This window comes from Corythoichthys intestinalis, chromosome 18 (assembly GCF_030265065.1).
Source record: "Corythoichthys intestinalis isolate RoL2023-P3 chromosome 18, ASM3026506v1, whole genome shotgun sequence".
NCBI lineage: Eukaryota > Metazoa > Chordata > Actinopteri > Syngnathiformes > Syngnathidae > Corythoichthys > Corythoichthys intestinalis.
The window spans coordinates 34,670,482-34,693,445 of NC_080412.1; the positions used below are offsets into that span (position 1 = coordinate 34,670,482).

Genomic DNA, 22,964 nt, shown 5'->3' on the forward strand with positions numbered 1-22,964 from the left:
CAGAAAACCTGCCTTCTCGCAAGCAATCAAATAGTGGAGGAAAAACGGCGGTTGATGTAAATAGCACACATTGTAAAGTGCCCTTTTTAGTTACATCCTCGCTGAAAGTCAATTTAAAAACCATCTGAGAATTTATTAAGCTAATTCAATGTATTCTCTCTATTCACTCTAACATTTTGTACAAATCATCGAATGACTTCATGCAAACAGATAGCAGCATATCTTCACTCAGTCAGTAAAAATCAAATTGTGTTACGTTAAGTTGTGTTCAATGACTAAATTTATTTAATAATAAATAGATACAGATGAATAAAAATTTTAAAATCGTGTAAATTATGTTTTACCATTCACGGTCTGTTGTGTTTCATGGGCATCACCATTTTGTCCAGTGACTTCAGATTGAAACAACTTGGAAGTCGGGGTAGATATTTTTTTCTCCGACTTCGTGACTTGGACCTCCCAGTTCGAGTGGCGTTCCAATGATATTTTCCTCGTCAGAAGTCGGAAAACTCCGACTTCCCACTTTTCTGGAATGCAGCATTAGCTTGCTAGGTTTTGAATTCGTTAAAAAATGGCTTTATTATGAAATTCCGAAGGGTTCGGTGAATGCACCAGTGAAATTCTTGGGGTTCGGCACCTTTACCAAGGTTAAGAACCACTGCTTTAGGCGCTTTAGGGCACTTGATTCAACTAAAAACACTATACAATAGCATCGCTACGAATTTACGAACATATGAAATAAATTCTTTCCATTATCTGGTTTTTAAGCCAAAATGGTAATACGTTGAGTAGAATTTTTTTCAAAAGAATACATTATACCTCGATTAATCTGTTCCACAGCCCAAAAACCTATGCTATATCCTTAATAAATACTGCATGTACAATTACACATAGCAAAACAAATTATAAATACTAATCTGAATACAGTGATCCCTCGCAACTTTGCACTTCAAACTTCGTGCTCTCAGTGCATCACAGATTTTTTTCAATTGAAATAAATAAACAAATGCAGTATTTTATAGAGCCGTCAGGATCCGATCACGTGTTCACTCACTCCCACTCCTGCCGCTTTTCTTGGTCAGGCAGTGCACTGGAGTTACTTATTAAAGTTTACTATGACTGACAGATGTTAAGGTTTCATTTTGCCAGAGACGCTTGGAAGCCGAAACTTCAAAGTGCTGCATGCGTCAAACATCGTATAACTTGTTATAAAGTTGCTGTGGCAACTCTGTGTGTAAGTGAGCAGCTTGAACGGATGAGTGGACTCACTTACTGAAGCACTTAATAAAGACAAGCATTTTTCTACTCTGTTCTTGTTTAAAAATAATTTTGTGAGACATTAACATGATTAATACTTATCATATTTGTTACACATTTATATATATGCATATGGTGGAAAACACTCAGGTGAGTTCCGCTCTGAGACCCCCAATTTGGGCAAATTTCAAAATGGTCCTAAATGTATGTGTGACACATCATTGGAAAGCTTAAAATCTTTTTCTGGGGGTCGAAAAGTTTGGACATATCTTTTTCAATTATGATTAAAGAATGTGAGATACTGAGAATAAAAACTGAGAATAAAAGGCTTCACATGCATAAAGGGAACATAAATGTGAGTACATAAAACTATTCTGTGAATGGTGTCAGCTATGGCGGACAGTAGCTCTGTTGTGTTGCACAAGTTCTGAAATAAATGATTAAAAACCTGACAAAAGTGGCGGCTTCCTTGCCGTTGTTACAATAATACCGTATTGGCCCGAATATAAGACAGCCCTGATTATAAGACGACCCCCTCTTTTTCAAGACTCAAGTTTGAAAAAAGACTTGAACACCAAAATAATTTTTATACAGAAAATAATTACAATACATCTGAAACAAATGATTATAACAATATATTTGAGAGAAAAAGCAAGTTATTGTGCCTCATTCAAATTTCAATATCTGAACATTTAAATATGTAAACTAAAGTGCAATCACATTTGTAAATGAATGGCTTCTGGGTTTTGAAATGTAAATAAACCAATCTATTGTGATAAAATAACAAAATTGCAATAACTGCATTAACCATCAAAGTGAGGTCTAACTGTAACTGTAGTCTTGTAACAAATCTGAATAAGGAAAAACATTGCAATAAAATAATGCAAACTGGTTAAACTTGAGAGTAGCTGACATACTGTATACTGTACATCGCTAACATTACTCAAGTTCAGCATTCGTTTCAATGATATTTGGCGCCATCTAGCGTCGTGAATGGGTATAATGTGTAGAACCTGAATATAAGACGACTCCCACTATATCGGTCTGATTTCAATGCAAAAAACAATACGGTAATAATGAGAGTCGTCCTCGAGATTGTTGAGCAAGTTTACTGATGCACACACCACGCTCATATTTTCCGATCACTTCATTTTTTATTTCAATGGTGAGCGTCACCTTTTTCCTTTTTTCACCACCTGCACTACCCTTCTTGGGACCCATGTTGAATTCTCACAAGAAAATCCGCCGTTCAAACAATGAAATTCTGACGCTGTCATAAATCGTTGTATTTTGAGCATGTTGTCATATGTCAAATGACAAGTCAAATTTTACGTCGGAAGGAATATGTCGAGGAACCATTGTATATGTATATTTGCATTCTTTTCAAACAATTATTTAATAGTTGGTTTCAAATAACACGCATAAACACTTTTAAGGCTCCACAATGGAGGATGAAGGTAACCGTCTGTGGTTAGCGTCTCATTATTTCTCTGTGTATTGCTATGCATATGTGGATCTCTGGCATGGCCCTCTTTTGTATCTATTTCTGTCTTGCACTATAAAGACCAAATTGCATCACTTGGACCACAAGGAATTGCGTTAGTACCTAACTAGAGAGCGCATAACTAGATTTGTTCTGATTACTATTAGTCTTTGATTTTCTTTGTGACATTTTTGAAAGTGTTTGAAGCTTTATTTCAAACAGCAAAAGCCTTATCACAAGACTCAGTATACATTTTCCCACAGAGTATAAAGAAAATTTTAACCGAAGATGGCAATTTATTTTCACCTGAAAGAGTAATTATTTTCACCTGAAAGAGTAACAAAAAAGCTACTAGTAATTTTCATGCCAGGCTATTAGTTGGCGATGCTTTCTAAAGAAACGATTTACACTGCACATATTTATATAAACATTTCAAAAGACTCATGAAAATGACCCCTAACAGTAACATATTGATGCCTCTCAAAGCTGTTTACAGTTTAGGTGAGGGTAATTGTTGAAGAAAATCATTAAAGACAACACTCAGACCACGCTAAGATACTTGACATACACTTCAAGTGATTCAATCACAAGTGGACAGATCTAACTAAAAGTGCACTCAGGGTCAGATAATTATTCGAGTGAAAGCAAATGTGGTTGATAAAAGGTCATCTAATCAGACACTATTAATTAAAGATGGATTGCACACAATCTCTAGATTGTAAAATCTGGACAAAGAATGTGAAGCTCAGTGTTTGCTACGTACACCTCCTAAAAATGTAACTTATCACTAATTTTTAAAAGTGATTAAGGGACTAAAGTGAACCCATTTAACTGTTATGGTACCATACCTGCAAGAGCCTTGATGCGGGAGCGCTCAAAAAGGCGCGCAGAACTGTTTTCATTGTCCCATTCGGTCTCTGCTGCCAGGTCCCAGCGGTTGTTGATGTCATTGTACTGCTGCTGGATCTCCAAGCTGTCAAAGTCTGTGGGTGAGATGGTGCTCATGATGTCAAGGCGTCCAGGCAAGAGGAAATCTCATCCAACCTAAAAGCCAAAAAGAAAAAAAGACAAAACTCATTGCATGCTGTGGAGGCAGGGGATACTGTATAAAAAGCTGACATCTGCACAGCTTTAAATTCCACATCAGATAGCCGCTTTCACTGTAAAACCCGCTGCCAGACCTTATGTAACAAGATATTAGGCATTTGCTTTTTCAGATTGAAGCCAGTTACGATTGCCGTCATCAAAATGACAATATACTTTAAAAACTACGGTTTTTCATCCACTCCTATTTGTTCTAATAGCAACTTTAATTGCTTTAAAAGTGATGATCGTAATAACCGCAAACTATACCGTATGCATTCCATGGAGTCTACTTGCATAAAAATCAATGTATAAAAAAAGACACAAAAAGAGTATGAACGCACAAATCCAATCCTTGGTGTATAAATACCTAATGGGAAATCTGCAAAGGATTAAACTCCACTATTTAAGAGCATTGGCCAGATTAATGTCCATGACGAATCAGTTCACTAATAGTTTGCTCTGTCTGCAGCGTGTGCCATATGATTGAAAGCAAATAAATCAGTCAGCTCAAACAAAGCATGACTTTTAAGTGAAATCTCAATGGTCTATTATCCTTTGCTATGATGTGTAAAAGCTGGGATGAAAGTATATATACAAAAAAAGCGTACTATGATCATTAATTATACAACACGTGCATTTTCATATAGAGCTAGTGCTCTTGAAAAACACCGTGGACCTGCGCCATCACTCATCCATTGCATTATTAAGCATGCTGGAAATAAATGCACATCCGTGAGCAGGGTATTCCGCTCTGAAAGTAAACCTTAATGTGACTAAGTCAAGCACACACACACACACACACACACACACAAAAATCGCACATTCTAGTTATAAAAAAAAAAATCAAACAAAACCTTGAAAATCTTATTAGCAGGAGATTAAGGAGTGGCTGGGAATAGGAACTAAAGGCAGGGATTAGTCAAGAAGACAGAACACTGCCTCCACATTACCCCACTCAACAATTCACATTGATCACATTCAACTAACTATAACGGGTTCCTAAAAGCTGAAAATGAACGATTCCACTACTCCAGCTAAATTCTAGGTCATAAATACAAAATTAATAGGGAAAATGATTTTACTACTAGCAAAAAACTTTGACAAGCAGCATTCATGTGAATCACTTTCCTACTTAATGTAATTCATTCACGGTGTGGTTAAAGGCTGGTGAGTTAAAGGATGTTAGCCAAAGAAGCAGGCAATCCTGTTCTTGTAACAAGAAGTATGAAGGCTCGTTGTTCAGTCACTGTCTGTGTTAATCTCTCCTCAATGGATCAGACAAACAATCCCTCTGACCTACTATGATACAACCTTTTGCTCATCCTCCCACACACACAAGCACACTAACGGGTAAGATTCTACGATTTACCACCACACACTGCCTGGAAAAGCCACAGTCCATCCACCCACTCAGCATGAAACTATATACAGTACTGGAGCGTATTCAGCACAATGTGGGTCGGCTAAGCATTTTCAATCAGAAGACAGCACTCACTATGGGTACCCAGGCGTGATCCCCAAGATGATATTTTCGAAATAGCTCATTCACTTTAAGACCTGAAAAGTAATAGATGGCCAGACAGACACGACAGATGTTGAATAAACAAAGGGAGGCGTAAAAAGGGTTCTAAAAAAGCAAATCCCTTTAAAGCATAATCCCCAAATTTAGACAGTTTTAAAATAAAAAGCAAATTTGCAGCAAAACCTTGATTATTGGACAATAGCTGCTATTCCTTAAGCTACAAAATGGAATGTTTACATTTTTATCCTTTATATTTTGCTTTGAACAGATCTGACGCATTAAGTGAGAAGGGTGCTCCAGCAAGGAGGAAGTGGGCCATCCGGCGGTCCCTCGGGGCTAAACCTCATCCTCTGACCTGACAGACGCGTGTCAGCCTATTGTGCAGCGGCGCAAGCTGTACGCCGAACAGAGCCAGCGGCGTGACGGGCAGCGCCACTGTTCTTTCCGTCTCCCCTTTTTGTCACCCCTCCTTCTCGTCATCCTCTCTGTGAGCCCATTCTCTTCGCCCAGCTGGACTGTTTGTCAATGCAACCACGTTAATCACGAGCAGAGTAAATGAGAAATTGAGCCTAGACCCAGTCGCCTGCAGGGAATTATAGAGTCTGTGTACATTAGCCAACCTCACAGTCACCGTCCAACAGGCCAATAGACAATACACATACAAAATACGCTACATACAAACAAAGCGGTAAAGATTTTTGTTGTAAAATTACTAGAGCTGTCAAACGATTAAATTTTTAATCGAGTTAATCACAGCTTAAAAATTAATTTATCGTAATTTATCGCAATTCAAACCATCTATAAAATATGCCATATTTTTCTGTAAGTTATTGTTGGAATGGAAAGATAAGACAAGACGGATATATACATTCAACATACTGTACATAAGTACTGTATTTGTTTATTATAACAATAAATCAACAAGATGGATTTGACATTAACATTCTGTTAAAGCGATCCATGTACAGAAAGACTTGTAGTTCTTAAAAGATAAATGTTAGTACAAGTTATATAAATTTTATATTAAAACCCCTCGTAATTTTTTCGTTTTAACATCATTTGTAAAATTTTCAATCAAAAAATAAACTAGTAGCTCGCCATTCTTGATGTCAATAATTACACAATGCTCATGGTGCGGAAACCCATAAAATCAGTCGCACCCAAGTGCCAGCAGAGGGCAACAAAACACCAAAAAACACAAGTAACAAATGGACATGACACGGTGCTGTCATTTTAATCTGTTTGAGTGGGGCATGTGCGTTAATTGCGTCAAATATTTTAACATGATGAATTTTTAAAAATAATTACCGCCCGTTAACGCGATAATTTTGACAGACCTAAAAATTACCTTATTTTTTCAGACTATAAGTCGCACTGGAGTATAAGTCGAATTTTGGGGAGGTTATTTTATTTAACCAGAGAACAAACACAAACATTATACATTATAAATTCGTAATAAAACAGAGAGCAAAGTGTTAAAGGAACCACGGATAGAAAGACTTGTAGTTCTTAAAAGATTAACGTTATTATGAGTTCAAATAATTTAATATTAAAACCCCTCATGATGGTTTTTTTTTTTATTTTTTTTTATACAATTTGTAAAATTAGTTTATCTAGTAGGTCGCCATTGTTGTTGATGTCGCAGGGCTATCCTGTCCGGCTTCCAGAGTATGACTCTAGCGACATGTCATCTGTTCAGCCCTTTCAAATTGATTAACATTAATAAGCATGACAGTGCTGTCTAGGCCTGAACGATACTGGAAAAAACTATCATTGCAATTTTTAGGGAGTTTGCGATATTATATTGCGATATTAAAACGAGAAAATTTTCACCAAATAACTTGAATAGCGCCGTTCGGGATAGCTGCACTGTTGACGAAGAAAAACAGTTTGGTCACGCTGCCTAGCAGGAGGGAGAGTAAGACACTGTGGTGCTGTACGAGCATGAAGCAGAAAATCATGAATGTATGTTGTTTTTAAATAAAAACCCCATCCTTTTCACTCGATTCCGATGCTCTGAAAAATTAAGCCATCGGCCCTAATTTTTATAACTCAGTTTAATCCAGGATCTGCACACTTGCTGCGTTCATGAAGTAAAACTAAAGTTTAAATGTTGGGAAAAAAATAATAAAATTGCACGTCCTGCGATGTGACTATTGCGCATGCCCACATTGCGATGGCAATGTTCAAACGATATATTGTGCAGGCTTAGCGCTGTCGATATTTCACAAAACGTGCAGCAAACGCAAAATGAACAGGAAAGATGGGATGAGACGAGACAAAAGTAGGACAAAACCAGTGTTCTGCCAAAATGTGCTACACCGGCAAAACATCCTATAAAAGGCGAATTTGACACTCCAAGCACTACCATGCGCTTTCAACTTGTTTTGTTTAGATGCATACAGACAGAACATACTAAAGATGCCTTAAGAAAATACTTAAAGGTAAAGTAGGAGTAGTTTAAATATGCTGCATGACTAATGTAGTCAACAAATCAACAATCTGCTTTAGTGCTGCAACGATTAATCGATTAACTCGAGTATTCGATGAGAAAAAAAGAATTAAATTTTGCTGCTTCGAGTATTCGATTTTTAAAGTTGTGTTGTAATGGGTTGTTTTGAAAGTGTTGTTATTTAGTTTTATTGATTTGGGTGGATACACTGGCTCCTAGTCTGCCTCATTTTACGTGGCTGTTTCCAGCTGCTCCCTGTTAAGACCAACATAAGCTAAAGTTTTGTTTGAGCTAATGTTTTTTTAATGCATTCGTAAACTATATTTAGCAGTTGTTTTGTAGGAATATGTGTCTGAACCATTTGTGAAGAAAATTGTAAAAGAAAAAAAAAAGTTAGTGGATTATAGCATTTAAGCTAGCAGACTTTTGCTATGTAAGTTAGCCAATTGTTCTTTTGTTGTACGTAGAGCCTCATTTTTAATATTTTTTTATACCGTTTGAGGCTCAGCTCAGGTATTTTAATTTTTATGTTCCTTATCCGATTACTCGAGCTAACTAGTTCATCGATTAATCGACTATTAAAATAATCGATAGCTACAGCCCTAATCTGCTTTGAAGCTAACAAAAGGAAACACAATGTTTAACAGTATGAGGGGGAAACACATGCAAGAAGTTTTTTGAGGCAATGAAAAGGTAATAAAAGACTCAATAAAAACACAAATAGTAAGTACTCGGCGCTTTTAACTAATGTGCGCATGTGCTGGACGTTTCGCCGTGTAGATGGAATTGCAGAACACCGGTCGTGTTCGTCTAGTGACAGTGACAAACTACGTCATCACCCTGAGTGTCCATTACGCGCGTAAAGCATGGCGCCCTCTGTAGGTCAAAACATGTATTAAATATTTTATGTGTTTATATTTAAGAACAATTGTGGCTTATCAGAGCCTACAGGTCTTTAAGTCGGAGGTTCCCTTTAAGTAGAAAGTCACAATCGCATATTTTTGCACCCGAATCCGAGTCACCTGATTTTGAGAATCTGCCGATACAGAGTCCCGATCCAATACCGAAAATGAAAAGTATTTTATTTATTTGTTTATTTGAACAAAAGTTCCAAACATGTTACAGTACTGTACTGTTTACAGTCCTTCCTCTTCCGCTTTTTCCGGAACGGGAGTATGAATTGTATATATTTTTGTTCCTTTTGGCAATGCCGAAGCCTGATTAAAATCAGGCCGATCAGGCCATTTTTCAAAGGATTGGAATTGGGTGAAAATGATCGGGTTTTTAATTTGAAAAATATATTTATGTTTTTCTGCTTCATAATAGTACAGCCTCTCACTCTCCTTCCAGCTGCTTTTCTTGGTCAGCAGGTAACTAGAGTTTGCTACTTAAAGTTAACAATGATTGACAGGTTTGTAGCTTTGATCTGGTGAGTGAAGGCTCTGTAGCTCTACGATCAAAGGCACAAATGTGTTAATCATCGTTTAGTTAATCTTGGTTGTCTAGAGGCTGTTCTCGGCAGCGTGAGTGAATTTGAGTGGACTGGACTTACTCATATGAACTATATGAATGTTATACAGAGTGATTTAAAGTATGGTGTTAAAGGTGATGCAATGAAAAATGTGGGTGCGCCAACATTTTGTGCTTAAGAATCTGATCCCTTTCACCCGATTCAAATCCTCCGAAAAAAAATGGCACAATCGGCCTAATTTTCGATGACGTGATCGGATCGGGAACAACCCTATCGGGACTCTGTATCGGTAAATTCTTAAAATCAGGTGATTGGGACTCGGGTGCAAAAAGTAGGCACCTGTTAACATATTAACAGTTATTCAGATAACAATAAACAAAACAAACTCTCCATCTCACTCCAAATCACTACCAAAGTCATTCAAGTCTTCATTTCAGTATCATGTTTGAACAACTACACTTACTTGAAGTAGAGGTCACGCCTCGAGAATAAGTATCAACATATAAGTTGCACCCGAGTATAAGTCGCAGGCCTAGCCAAATTATGAATAAATAAGGTGCGAGTTATAGAACGGAAAATACAGTGAGCAGGAGAAAACAATAAAATAATTGGCGTATAGAATGAACATTCCCCACTGGCAAGATAGCATTAGAATTCATGGAAGCATTGTGCTTGTGAAAAACAAAGCAATATAAAATGCCTTGCTTGTATTACCCAATAATTTCACTTAACAATATAAATGATAGCTCCTGCAGCCTTTTTTTTCTCCGTCATATCAACTGGGTTTAACATCAATTTCCAAAAGGTAGTTTAGGTGTGAAAATAACAGTACATACTGTACACATTTCAATGTCAGCATCAAGTTTTTTTTTTTTTCAGTAGATACTGCTACTCTAAACTAATGACTAATGAACTGTTAGTAAAAGAAGTCAATTGCGCCTCAGATCCCTTCGTGTTAGCCAGAAAGCTGAGGCGAGAGAAGAAGAACATCTTTCACCATGAGAATAACCCTGAAGCGACAAAGGATTGACTTTAGGAAATTATGTCAATGAAGACCTCTCTGACAGATTGTCACCCCAAGACTAATTGAATATGCACTCATTAAACTTAGTTTTCACATTCGATCCTCCCTCAATCTAATAGTTGTCGTATATAGTACATATATAATATACAGCAAATATATATATAATATACAGCAAATATATATATATATATATATATACATATATATAAATATATATATATATATATATACATATATATAAATATATAAACAATGGGGCAAATAAGTATTTAGTCAACCACTAATTGTGCAAGTTCTCCCACTTGAAAATATCAGGCATGGGTCAACATGGGTAAACCTCAATCATGAGAGACAGAATGTGGGGAAAAAAAAAAAAACAGATAATCACATTGTTTGATTTATAAAGAATTTATTTGTAAATCATGGTGGAAAATAAGTATTTGGTCAATACCAAAAGTTCATCTCAGTACTTTGTTATTAGAGCTGGGAATCTCTGGGCACCTAACGATTCGATTACGATTACGATTCAGAGGCTCCGATTCGATTATAAAACGATTATTGATGCACCCCCCTCCTTTTTTTTTTCTCATGTTTTGTACATTAGTTCCAAAATTGTTCAAAAATACTCTCAGGCTAAACCACACTACTAATTCAGTATCAAGTTAACATATAGCAGTAAACAAATATACAAAAATAACATTAAATAAAAAACTCCAGTCCCCATTCTGTATCAGCAGCTTTAAACCACATTCAATTAATTTAATGTTGTGAATCAACCGTTAAAATTGCTCCCGTTATTCCATAATTTCCCTTTTGTCTACTTTCAACATGTGAAAGTTTTAAAACTATTTTAAAGATAGATTCAAGTCAATATTTTACCGATTTAGGAGTATTTTAGATAAAAAGTTAATTAGGTTTGCTTGGAAGGTTCGCTACAACAGCCTTGCAGGGAAGTGTACTGCTTTAAGATGGCGGCCGTTTATAACGCCCGCATCTAGCTTTTTGTAGATGTGCTGCTAACACTACCAAATCTATATTGCATCTAGTCCTATATAAATGATATCCACCGTAACACTATATGGATGTACTTGTAGCAGCTTTTCCGCAGCAGTCAGGTATGTTGTTGTGTTTTTTAATCTCATTGCATGAGTTGAGCTAGAGCCGTGAGTTGAGCATTGGCATTACCCGAGGGGCCGGGTAATGGGAAGCATGATGTTTAGCTACTCTCGCTCCGTTCCGTCCGGAAGACCGCGCGGCGCGCTGTGTTGTGTACTTCCGCTTTACTTCGCATATTTCAATAATCGGAATTTGGATGTTTGTGAATCGTTCTCAAATCTTCCACGGCCGAATCGCGAATAATCTAAGAATCGGAAATTTTGCACACCTCTACTTGTTATGTACCCTTTGTTGGCAATAACGGAGGCCAAACGTTTTCTGTAACTCTTTACAAGCTTTTCACACACTGTTGCTGGTATTCTGGCCCATTCCTCCATGCAGATCTCCTCTAGAGCAGTGATGTTTTGGGGCTGTCGTTGGGCAACACGGACTTTCAACTCCCTCCACAGATTTTCTATGGGGTTGAGATCTGGAGACTGGCTAGGCCACTCCAGGACCTGGAAATGCTTCTTACGAAGCCACTCCTTTGTTGACCTGGCTGTGTGTTTGGGATCATTGTCATACTGAAAGACCTAGCCATGTCTCATCTTCAATGCCCTTGCAGATGGAAGGAGATTTTCACTCAAAATCTCTCGCTACATGGCCCCATTCATTCTTTCCTTTACACAGATCAGTCGTCCTGGTCCCTTTGCAGAAAACCAGCCCCAAAGCCTGATGTTTCAACCCCCATGCTTCACAGTGGGTATGGTATTCTTCGGATGCACACATTCTCCCAGTCCTCTTCTGGATCATCCAAATGCTCTCTAGCGAACTGCAGACGGGCCTGGACGTGTACTTTCTTCAGCAGGGGGACACGTCTGGCAGCCTTTGTTACTATGGTCCCAGCTCTCTGTAGGTCATTCACTAGGTCCCCCTGTTTGGTTCTGGGATTTTTGCTCACCGTTCTTGTTATCATTTTGACGCCACGGGGTGAGATCTTGCATGGAGCCCCAGACCGAGGGAGATTATCAGTGGTCTTGTATGTCTTCCATTTTTTTAATAATTGATCCCACAGTTGATTTCTTTAGACCAAGCGTTTTACCTATTGCAGATTCAGTCTTCCCAGCCTGGTGCAGGTCTACAATTTTGTCTCTGGTGTCCTTCGACAGCTCTTTGGTCTTGGCCATAGTGAAGTTTGGAGTGTGACTTACTATGATTGTGGACAGGTGTCTTTTATTCTGATAATGAGTTAAGACAGGTGCCTTTAATACAGGTAATGAGTGGAGCCTCGTTAGACCACGTTAGAAGAAGTTAGACCTCTTTGACAGCCAGAAATCTTGCTTGTTTATAGGTGACCAAATACTTATTTTCCACTCTAATTTGGCAATAAATTCTTTAAAAATCAAACAATGTGATTTTCTGTTTTTTTTTCCACATTCTGTCTCTCATGGTTGAGGTTTACCTATGTTGACAATTACAGGCCTCTCTAATCTTTTCAAGTAGGAGAACTTGCACAATTGGTGGTTGACTAAATACTTATTTGCCCCACTGTATATTATATATATATTATTGGTTTTACAAAGTAACTGAAAATTTCCAGAGTGTCCTGTGTGCTTAATGCCTTGTATTTTAAATGTGTTTACATTTGATGGCAACGGTTTAATCAATAAACCTGCCAGTAGAGGGGAATTGATTACTGATTAATTGTGAAGCAATTGGGAGTGTTCTTTCCAGATTCAGTCTCATCGAAATTGCGGTCTCACAAACAAAAAACATTGTGGACAATACTTCGTGTAATGATGTATTTGTCTAGCAGAAAAATAAACTTCAATCTTGGTTCATTTCCATCATTTGTTCACCATAAAACCACTGAACTTTATCTTGTGGTTAATGTTAATCTGATTGGCTTTCAGCAATAGCCTCCAGACTCAACTACTGCAGATAACACAAAGGAATATGAGTAAACAACATATTTAATTTAAACAAACGATGAGGACACCGAGAGATTAACTACACATTCCTACAGTGCCTGCGCACACGATAAAAGTCTCACTAAAACTAAAATGCCTGTGCTAACAAATGGCCCCATACAATGATGGAGTCAGCAGAGAGCTGGGACAGTTGTTCGGGCCTTTCCTGTTTGTAGCCATGAAGCGGCCAGGGGCATGTACGCATCAGAGGCCCCTCCACAGGCTGCTGATCCCAGTTTAAATACACTGCTGAATAGGACAGCAGGCTCTATTGTTGACCTGTAGCATCACATTCATCAAATAGTCAAAGCACCGTGGCCTCCGCACGCAGACACAGACATGTCACTTTGATTCAGCAAACCAGCTTTGTATACAGAATAATGGAAAACATCATTAGTTTCTCTTTTGCATCAGTGAACTCGCACCCCACAAAAATGTGACAAATGTAGCAATACCAGGGCAAACAGCTTCATGTAAGACTTCTGAAACAATTCAGCTCTACACCCCAAACATTGGCCTAAAAGAATTTCTTGGTTCATTTTTAAACTGATGCCACCTTAAGCATATTTTAGGAAGGAAACAAACCAATATTGCCCAACTAAACATCTTACTGAGGTACCAATTAGTCAATGATTCTTATTGCAATACGTGCATCATATGTTGACAACCATAAAAAGATTGTTTCAATAAATCATAGGCGTCTTAAAACACTCCACATTCTTTTTTGTGCAAGTTAGTTTTGTACAGCTTGACTAGGTCCAGTACAGTCCAAACTAGGTGTGTGACAAAATATCGCAATGGTGATATATCGTGATACTTTGTATCCCAAAAGGTTATCGATATGCTCCTACCAAGAATCGAGATATCATTTTAAATGGTGTCAATGTTTAAAAAAAAAAAAAAAAAAGGAACCAACAAGTTGCTACCGAAATCTTCCACCATAACAGTGTCTCAGTTAACTCTCAGGCTGCCATTGACGGTGCTCGACGCCCAATCTATTTAGACTGGGAACGTTCGTTCATTCAAAACCAGAGCATTCACAATCATTCGGTCCGATTTTCGGGGCATTTACAGGTCACTAGCTGTTCATTTTAGGGCATTTACAGGTCATTTCCTGTTGAGTTTGACTCACTGCCAATTCATTTATGTGATTCCCAGGTCACTTCATGTTCTCTAACTCAAAATTAACAGGAAGTATACAAAAATACCCTAAAATCTACAGGAAGTAACTGAAAATCAACAGGTATCGTATTGGCCCGAATATAAGATGGCCCTGATTATAAGACGACCCTCTCTTTTTCAAGACTCAACTTTGAAAAAACACTTTTTGAACACCAAATGAATTTTTACACAGAAAATAATTACAGTACATCCAAAACAAATGATTACAATGATAACAATGTATTTGAGAGAAAAAGCATGTTATTTTGCCTCATTCAAATCTTAATATCTGAAGATTTAAATATGTAAACTAAAGTGCAAACACATTCGTAAATGAATGGCTTCTGGTTTTTGAAATGTAAATAAACCAATCTGTTGCGATAAAACAACAAAATTGCAACAACTGTATTAACCATCAAAGAGAATTCTAACTGTAACTGTAGTCTTGAAACAAATCTGAATAAGGAAAAACATTGCAATAAAATAATGCAAACTGGTTAAACTTGAGAGAAGCAGAGATCTGTCATGACAGAACATTGCTTCAATGATATCTGGCGCCATCTAGCGTCGTGAATGGGGAGAATAGCTGAGATCTGTCATGACAGAACATCGCTTCAATGATATCTGGCGCCATCTAGGGTCGTAAATGTGTATAATGTCTAGACCGCGAATATAAGACCACCCCCTATTTTTCAGTCTTATTTTAACGCAAAAAACACCTTCTCATATTCGGGGCCAATACGGTAAATGATCTTAAATGGCCCAAAATGACCTCATTGCCTGGCATTGGCTGCCACTGACGGCCATAGACGTTCAATCCATTTGAAGTGGGAGGGATGGCAGAGAATGAACGAATGTTCATTCGCTGCCACCCTCACAGTTCAAATGGATTGGACGTCTACTAGTGATAAACTCATTCCAATTCACAACAGAAGCTTGTTTTTCTGTTTATTAGTTGTTTGTAAAATATCCTAGAATGATTTCCATACCAATGTATCGATAAGCGTTGTATCGCCATATCGTCAGATCATCGTTATCGTGAGCTTTGTAACGCAAATCGTATTGTGATGTACCAAGAGGTTCCCACTCCTAGCCCAAACAACAGATTACAGAAAGTAGATGAAAAATTATTCGACTTTCACAGTATACAGCTCTAAGCTGCTTTGTTTATCAAGCAATCTTGCCAACTGGAGTTTTCAATATTTTCAATGTTTTGTCAAAACACTGGAAAAATAACTCTCTCAGTAGAAAATACATTTAAAATTTGGGATTATGGGCTGAAAATGTTTGGGGAAATCCCACAATCGTCTATGATTTATTAAACACTCTAATATGTTGCCATATCACAACTTTTCAGCCACATCTCCAGAGGGCCATGTTAAATTATTTAACACAGTGCAAGTGGGCGTTTACCAATTTACAGCTAATCCTGCCAGAAGACAATTCCCTCAATAGCATTGATTTACTGTACTGTGTGGGAAAGTGGACATGTAGCCCTCTCGTGGCACTGTATCATTTTTCTGAATGGCGGCAATTTTGTCAAATTATTACCAGGGGTGGGTAGTAACGTGTTACATGTACTCCGTTACATTTACTTGAGTAACTTTTTGAGAAAAATGTACTTCTAAGAGTAGTTTACTAGCCATTTTACTTTTACTTATTTATTTGTGAAGAAAAAAAACGCTACTCTTACGCTGCGACTTTAGGCTACACAACAGTCTTTGCATTTTTTCTCTTTATTCTTCATATTAGATTTTTTCTTTGGGCCAGCGATGCCAATAGTAGCTCTACCAATTTCACCAATGAGACATCACAACAATCACATGACTCAATTATACCAATTAGACTCAAGCTTGCAGTTCTGTCATCACACCAGCCTGTTTAATCACATGGTGTCTTTAAAGCACCGTAAAAAATGAAGTATTTGACATAGAGCCCGGCCCTCAACATGCGAAAGTGCGGATTTTAACCTCTCTCCAAGTCTTTATTTGGCACCGATTGACCACGGAAAACTGGCGATATGATGCTTTTAATTTCATAATAGTAACCATGAAGGAACTATTCAGTATTCAAACTAGCAACTATTTTTCCTCCACTAGAGGGCAGTCATGCTCTTTGGACGAATAATCATTTCATCATTTTTTTCTCCTGCCGGAATTCTTTTTTTTTTTTTTTTGGTATTCCTTTGGCTTAATGTGGTCATGTAACAGGTTATTGTACAGTATCATTGTAACAACAGTTCATAAAGATAACTGCTGAGGAAAAAAAAAAAAATCAAACATCGTAAGCAGCTACTCACAATGTTACTCATTACTTGAGTATTCTTTTCACCAAATACTTTTTTACTTACTTGAGTAATTTTATTTTGAAGTAACGCTACTCTTACTTGAATACAATTTTTGGCTACTCTACCCACCTCTAATTATTACGCATTATATTTTAAAAGTTGGCAGACTGGCTAGCTTGTCCTTCTCAGTTTTAAGACTAATGGGTTCAATCCAGGGCTTCATCCTTCCTGTGTGGAGTTTGCATGTTCTTCCTGTACACGCATGGATTTTCTCCAGGTTTTTTTCCATCTACATCTGAAAAACTAAATCTGTGAATGACTGTTTTTTTTATGTGCCCTGCTATTTGTGCTCCAGCTGCACGCCTAGTTGAGGACAAGCGGTATAGAAAATAAATGGATTGATGGATGGATAGTTTCCATAAATGTTGCTTGCTTGAGGGCAGACATCTAAATACCAATCAATCATGCACGCAATGAATGTGAAAATATATCGAACATATTGCTTTGCCAAAGAAACCAACCTAACTACAAAAGTACAGTCATTGTGCAATCCTTTATTAGGAAAGCTAACAAAAACAAAGATCAGAGTGACATACTGTAATGTGACTCATAAGCAATGAAGACAAATGGTGATTGGTAAATATTTTCTGTAAGAGTAAGTTCACTGTGTCAAAAAGGGCAAGCAGAAACAACGCAATTAAAACATAAGCAGTCAAGCATAAGTTCTAATTCGATTGACCTCTTAGAAGGATGTAATGGAGTTCATCCAGCTCACATTAAAGACAACCAGCAGTACTAATATGAGCAGGGGGAGCTGTATTGAAAACCACATTCATACAATATTAAAGACAAATCCCTAATGTGGACACCGTAACGGTTCGAGCACGAAAAGTCATTAAAAGTCATCAATATGCATACCTATATCAGGCAAATGTCTTCAATTGTTATCCATCCTCATTAAACAATAAAACATCTGTGATGTTTTTAGTAATTCTGGAAAATATGTCCAAAATAAATTGGTTGAATTGGTTAAATATTAGGTCCAATTCTCTAATTTAAAGTGTAAATGGATGGATGGTCAGGAAATTAGTTCATTCTAGTTCAACTATCTATGCCAGCAACGTATTGTGACAAGCAAATTGTGATTATTTTTGTTTGGTTATGTCATGTAAAATGTGCTCAATAAAGAATGGGAAATTCAGGTTTATTGCGCACGCTCGCTTAAATTGATCACAAATTAGCTCATCTTATCGTTGATGCATTCCTGCTGTAACTCGTTGTAGGCCAGGCACCATAAATCTGTTTTATCGACATCGAACTATTGACAAAATAACACCCGAAAATACGACACAATCTAACGAGCAGGCAGACGTTGCTTTAGTGCCTTCTAAATTGAGCTCCAACCCGGACGTGAACGCACCATGTAGTCCAAATGTGGCATTCTCTGACACGGAATATCAAACAAAGGCAAAAGAGACAGACGTCCTGATTTATGGTTCCTACTAACTACGCATTGACGTATCCCCCCGTCAAGCACCTAGCATTGGAGCAACAGATGAGCCAATTTGATAAATATGACTTTTGTCGTCATGTTAAATAAGGCACATTTGACAATGATGCACTGAAGCTATTTTTTGGCATAGGATGCTAACGTGGGCTAACAGCAGTCACCTGAATGATATCAGACTCTCCTCTCATATTAGCTTTGTTATTAGTGGGTTAGCCATAAAACCAGAAGATGAGCAAAAAGCAGGGGAGAAATACGCTTACCTCTTGTTTCGTCTTCAGTCTTGTGGGTGATATTAAGTGTACCCTATCGCATAAAAATAGAATTTAAACCGAAATCATAGAGCACTTCAATCTGCGCGTGTCATTCCGCTATTCAAACGTTAACCGTACAAAGGCTTAAAAATATCTCCTTTCTATCCGCATCATGAAAAAAAAAAAAAAGATTATCCTCCGCCTGTGCTAGCAATTCGCCATGTTATTAAAAAAAAAAAAAAAAAAAAAACGAGCGAAAAAACAGCCTTTTAGTGGAAACACGTGAAAATGCTCCGCCTGGGTAACATAACCAGGTAGGAGGCGGATATCCGCAGCAGCTCGTGGCCGAGCATCCGACGCTCCGCCCGGGTCGAAGCTCACTCACGCTCCCTCTGCTTTCACTCCCGTCCAGCGGCTCGAAGAAAGAAAAAGTGGACGAGCTGCTGCTGTTGGTGGTCGTTCGGCGTGTGCGTGGGGGAGCGTGGGTGGGTGGGAGCTTGCTGACCCTTCCCGGTCACATGCAGTGTGCACGAATTCCGTGTTCTATCTTCTCTACAACTGCACGATACACAAGAGAAGCACAATATGGTGCTGTCCCTGGTGCTAAAAGCAAAAGCCATGTTACCATATTGTTTTTCATTTAGATGATTCATTTTTTATGGTTAGTATAAACACTGACACTACTACTATTACTACTACTACTACTACTACTGATAAAATAAAAATGCATGTTGTTGTTCAAAATCGTATGATTTTGCTGTTCACTGAAATCCAATCATTTCCCATTGTTATTTTTTTCATTGACCACTAATGACAAGTGCAATAGATAATGAATGGATGGTTTTCTGGATGTCCCCCGTAATTGTCTAGCCACCAGTCAAGGGCAACCCCTGCCTCACACCTCTTCTCCCAAAGACAAGTTGGATTCTCTGAATCAGAGGCATTCAAATTGTGGTGTCCTGACCCTGTGGGGTCAACAAACTGTAAATTTGTTGTATCATTCAAAAAGGTTTAAAGTAACAGTCAGCGTCCGGGCTCTCCCTTAGATATAAAGTGAGAAGCTCGGTCATCCAGGAGGGGCTCGGAAAAGGGACACAGCTCCGCCGCATCGAGAGAAGCCAGATGTGTTGGCTCGGGCATCTGATTAGGGTGCCTCCCTGACCCCTTCCTGGTGAGGTGTTCGGGGCACAACCATACTGGGAGGAGGCCACGGGGCTGACCCAGGACATGCTGGGGAGAAGATGTCTTCTGAACGGCCAAGGAACGCCTTGGAATTCTCCAAGCAGAGCTGGATGAAGTGGCTGGGGAGAGGGAAATCTGGGTTTCCTGGGAGAAAATGAATGGATGAACATAGCAGCAGTAACATTACAAAAAATATATGGCGGACAACACAGACAAGACTGAAAAAGCAGTTTCTGCTCTGGCACTCCTCTTTAAAATAAACTGCTGTATTTTAAGCCAAAAGAACTGTTGTGTTTGATAGAACAATACGTCTATATGTTTCCATAGCAGATTCATGGCGCATTAAGCCCCTGAACAATTAAAAAAAAAAAAAATAATAATAATTATTATTTATTTATTTTATTTTATTATTTTTTTTATCTGTCCTGCTCAGCTGTTTGACACGGAGAATGGAAGTCTAAGTGCCCAGATAGTCTGAACAGTTTTAATGTTTCACATTGAGAGTCTGACATACTCCCTTTGTGATCGTTCAACATACCTCATTTATTATGACAAAACAGCGAACAGGAAGAGGTTATGGGGGAACAGAAGAAAAAATACACAACAGAAGAAAGAGAAGAAACACAACAACAAGAAATACATTGAACGCCTAACTACACTAACTACTAATATGTTGGTGCTATCGTCAGCTAAATGTACTTCCGGTTGACACCATGTGGGGGGGCCTGTTGACCAGGGAAAGAGGGGGAAGAAGGTGGGGGAGTCTATAAGCTAAGTGATAGAAAGGGGTAGAGTGTACACAAATCATCTCTGTGATTTAGAACCCAGTAATCGTGTGAATCCCGGCACCGGGACCCCCCGCCCGAGCGCTTCCAATAACATTCAGCCGCATGCGGGCCCCGCCGGGCACGCAACAGCCACGCAGACAAACGGAGACGCCACGCGGGCGCCGACACAGGGCCACGGCCCCCACCCAGCCAGCCCGGGAAGGGAGGGCGGGCGGGCCCTGAGGAGGGGGGCGGGGGCACAGCCCATCCCTCTTCCCGCAGTCCAGCAAAGGAGACCTCGTCCCCCCCCGGAATCCAGGGTGGTCCCCCAGGTCACCCGCGCGCCCATCTACCGGCCCTCGGGGATGGCAGGCAACATCCAGCCGATACGACGCCCAGCCAGCGATCCGCGGTGGAGCACAGGGCGGATACCCAGTTAGAGAAGAGAGGGGAAGGCGGAAGCAGGAGAATGCCGAGGAGCCGCCACGGGGCGACGCGAGACGGGTGCCCCGACCTCCCCCCACTTCCGCAGCCAGCAGCCCAGGCAGAGAGGAGGCCACGCCTCGGGAGCCATGCCATAGAAAAAAAGTGTGGGACCCACCTACCACCCTATTACTGTGGCTGCCAGGTTCCCGGCTGGCAGCCATAACCCAGCACCATGATGGGATTGTGAGGGGAGGGTAGTGCAATGTATGCATTAAAATAGGAGCTCTTGGCTTGGGGCAGTGGGACCGCAGGATGGAAATTCAGCCCAGCTGCCCGTCCCACCGCCCTTTGCCAGAACTATTTTTAATTTGTCGGTTTTACCCTGGAAACCCCCGTTTACAGACGTCGCGCAACCGCTTTTCTTTCAACCCAGCCATAAAAAGAAGGTAGGTAATTATATTTATTAATCAAAATGTGTGTCATTTTTAGCTTAGAATCATTAATTGATGTCTAATATTTCGTTTAAAAAAAACAACTTAAAAAATTATTCACTCGCATATTTTAAACTTTTAAACAAATTACATCACAATGAAAAAAATGGCGTCTAGAAAAAAATCACGGATATGTCCCTTATAACTATCGATTAATTGTATTTTTTTGTTATTGTCGTATTTTGCCTTATATGTTACATGATAAATAATCGATCCAAACAAAGAACAATTGAAAAAAAAAACGTTTAAAAGGGTAAATATACGAAAAAGAACATCTCGACCACCCCTTGATGTCTGCGATTTCTGCATCACGACCCTCGTTATATTTCTATGTTTCACCCATAGAATCCCCCAAAAATCCAGTTGTGGCCATTCACATCTGTGTCTTGACACTTGATGATACACGCTACATGGAGTTTTTGGATGGAAACAAGGTAAGTACATGATAATATCTTGTTAGAATCATGGCATTTTTAATTCTGCTCTCGCGTGCTCTCGCCTCCAGTTAGGGTTTTGCTGTTTAAATTTTTATTTATTTATTTTTTTAAATGCCCTCCTGTCCCAAATTTTTCTTCCCCGAGAAAATACAGATTTTAAGCTTTCCAAGGATGTATCACATATGCATATAGGACAATTTTTAAATTTGGTCAAATTGGGGGTCTCAGAGCGGAACTTCAAGTCACCTGAGTGTTTTCCGCCATATATTTTATAGGGGATGATGTTGGTGAGTCTTGTCGCTCAGTGAGTTGAGTTCATGTTGTGTCGGGTGCTCGTGTTTCTAGTCTCTCTGCCGGAAATCACATGACAAAGAGTTCTCCTCCGGAACATAACATACCCCACATTAGTTCGTGGGTGAATTATGTACAGAGGATGTAGGGTCACTACAATGGCCCCCCCTATAGTTTACCCACAAAGGACGCAGGGCGTACCCTGACTGAACGGAATGATCGGGCGGAAGCCTGGGGCACCAGGTGGAAGATGACCGAACGGGACGATCAGGAGGACCTCCGGGACGCCAGGCATGGGACAACCGATCGGGAGGACGTCCGGGATGCCAGGCGCTGGACGACCGAACAGGACAATCGGGAGGACATCTGGGATGAGGAGCGCGTCGAGAAAAACCGTCCAGGCGCGGCCAAAGAAGTGGGTGACCAGAGAGGCGGCATTCGTTGCCCAGCTGTGGTTGGGGACGAGATCCAGAAGCGCGACATGCAGTGTCACCCAGTCAAGTCCGGAGACGAGGGCGACAGGTACAGCGGTCGGAGTTGCCCGGCCTCGGCTGGGGACGAGGGCGACTGGTGGAACGAACCAAGTTGACCGGTCGAAGCAGGCGCAAGAGAAGCACCAAAACTGGAGTTGAAGCGACATTCTCGTAGTCTAGAAGCGGCAGAAAAGGAGAGACGTTGGCGTTCGGAGGCGCTGGCACAGGAGTGACCTCAGATACTTCCGGAGGCGCAGGCGCCTGCCTGGAACTCCAGCGACCGTTCTGTGGATCAAATTCCCAGGGTGGAGCAAACAACAGCAAACAG

The 22,964-nt window shown here is 39.5% G+C and overlaps 1 protein-coding gene across 3 annotated transcripts in view; it reads right to left on the minus strand.

The window, feature by feature from the left end:
- sptbn2 (spectrin, beta, non-erythrocytic 2) overlaps positions 1 to 19,013 on the minus strand; it is an 81,730-nt gene extending 62,717 nt beyond the window's left edge. Inside the window, exons 1-2 of one of the 3 annotated variants that reach the window (XM_057821125.1) lie at positions 18,579 to 19,013; positions 3,589 to 3,784 (exon numbers count right to left, since the gene is read on the minus strand). In XM_057821125.1, the coding sequence (XP_057677108.1) occupies positions 3,589 to 3,745 (157 nt within the window). In that variant the 5' untranslated portion in view covers positions 3,746 to 3,784; positions 18,579 to 19,013. Of the gene's footprint in view, positions 1 to 3,588; positions 3,785 to 4,093; positions 4,349 to 18,578 lie in introns of those variants that run through there. The other 2 variants (XM_057821129.1, XM_057821126.1) reach the window with 2 other exon arrangements.
- Between the last annotated feature and the right edge of the window lie 3,951 nt (positions 19,014 to 22,964).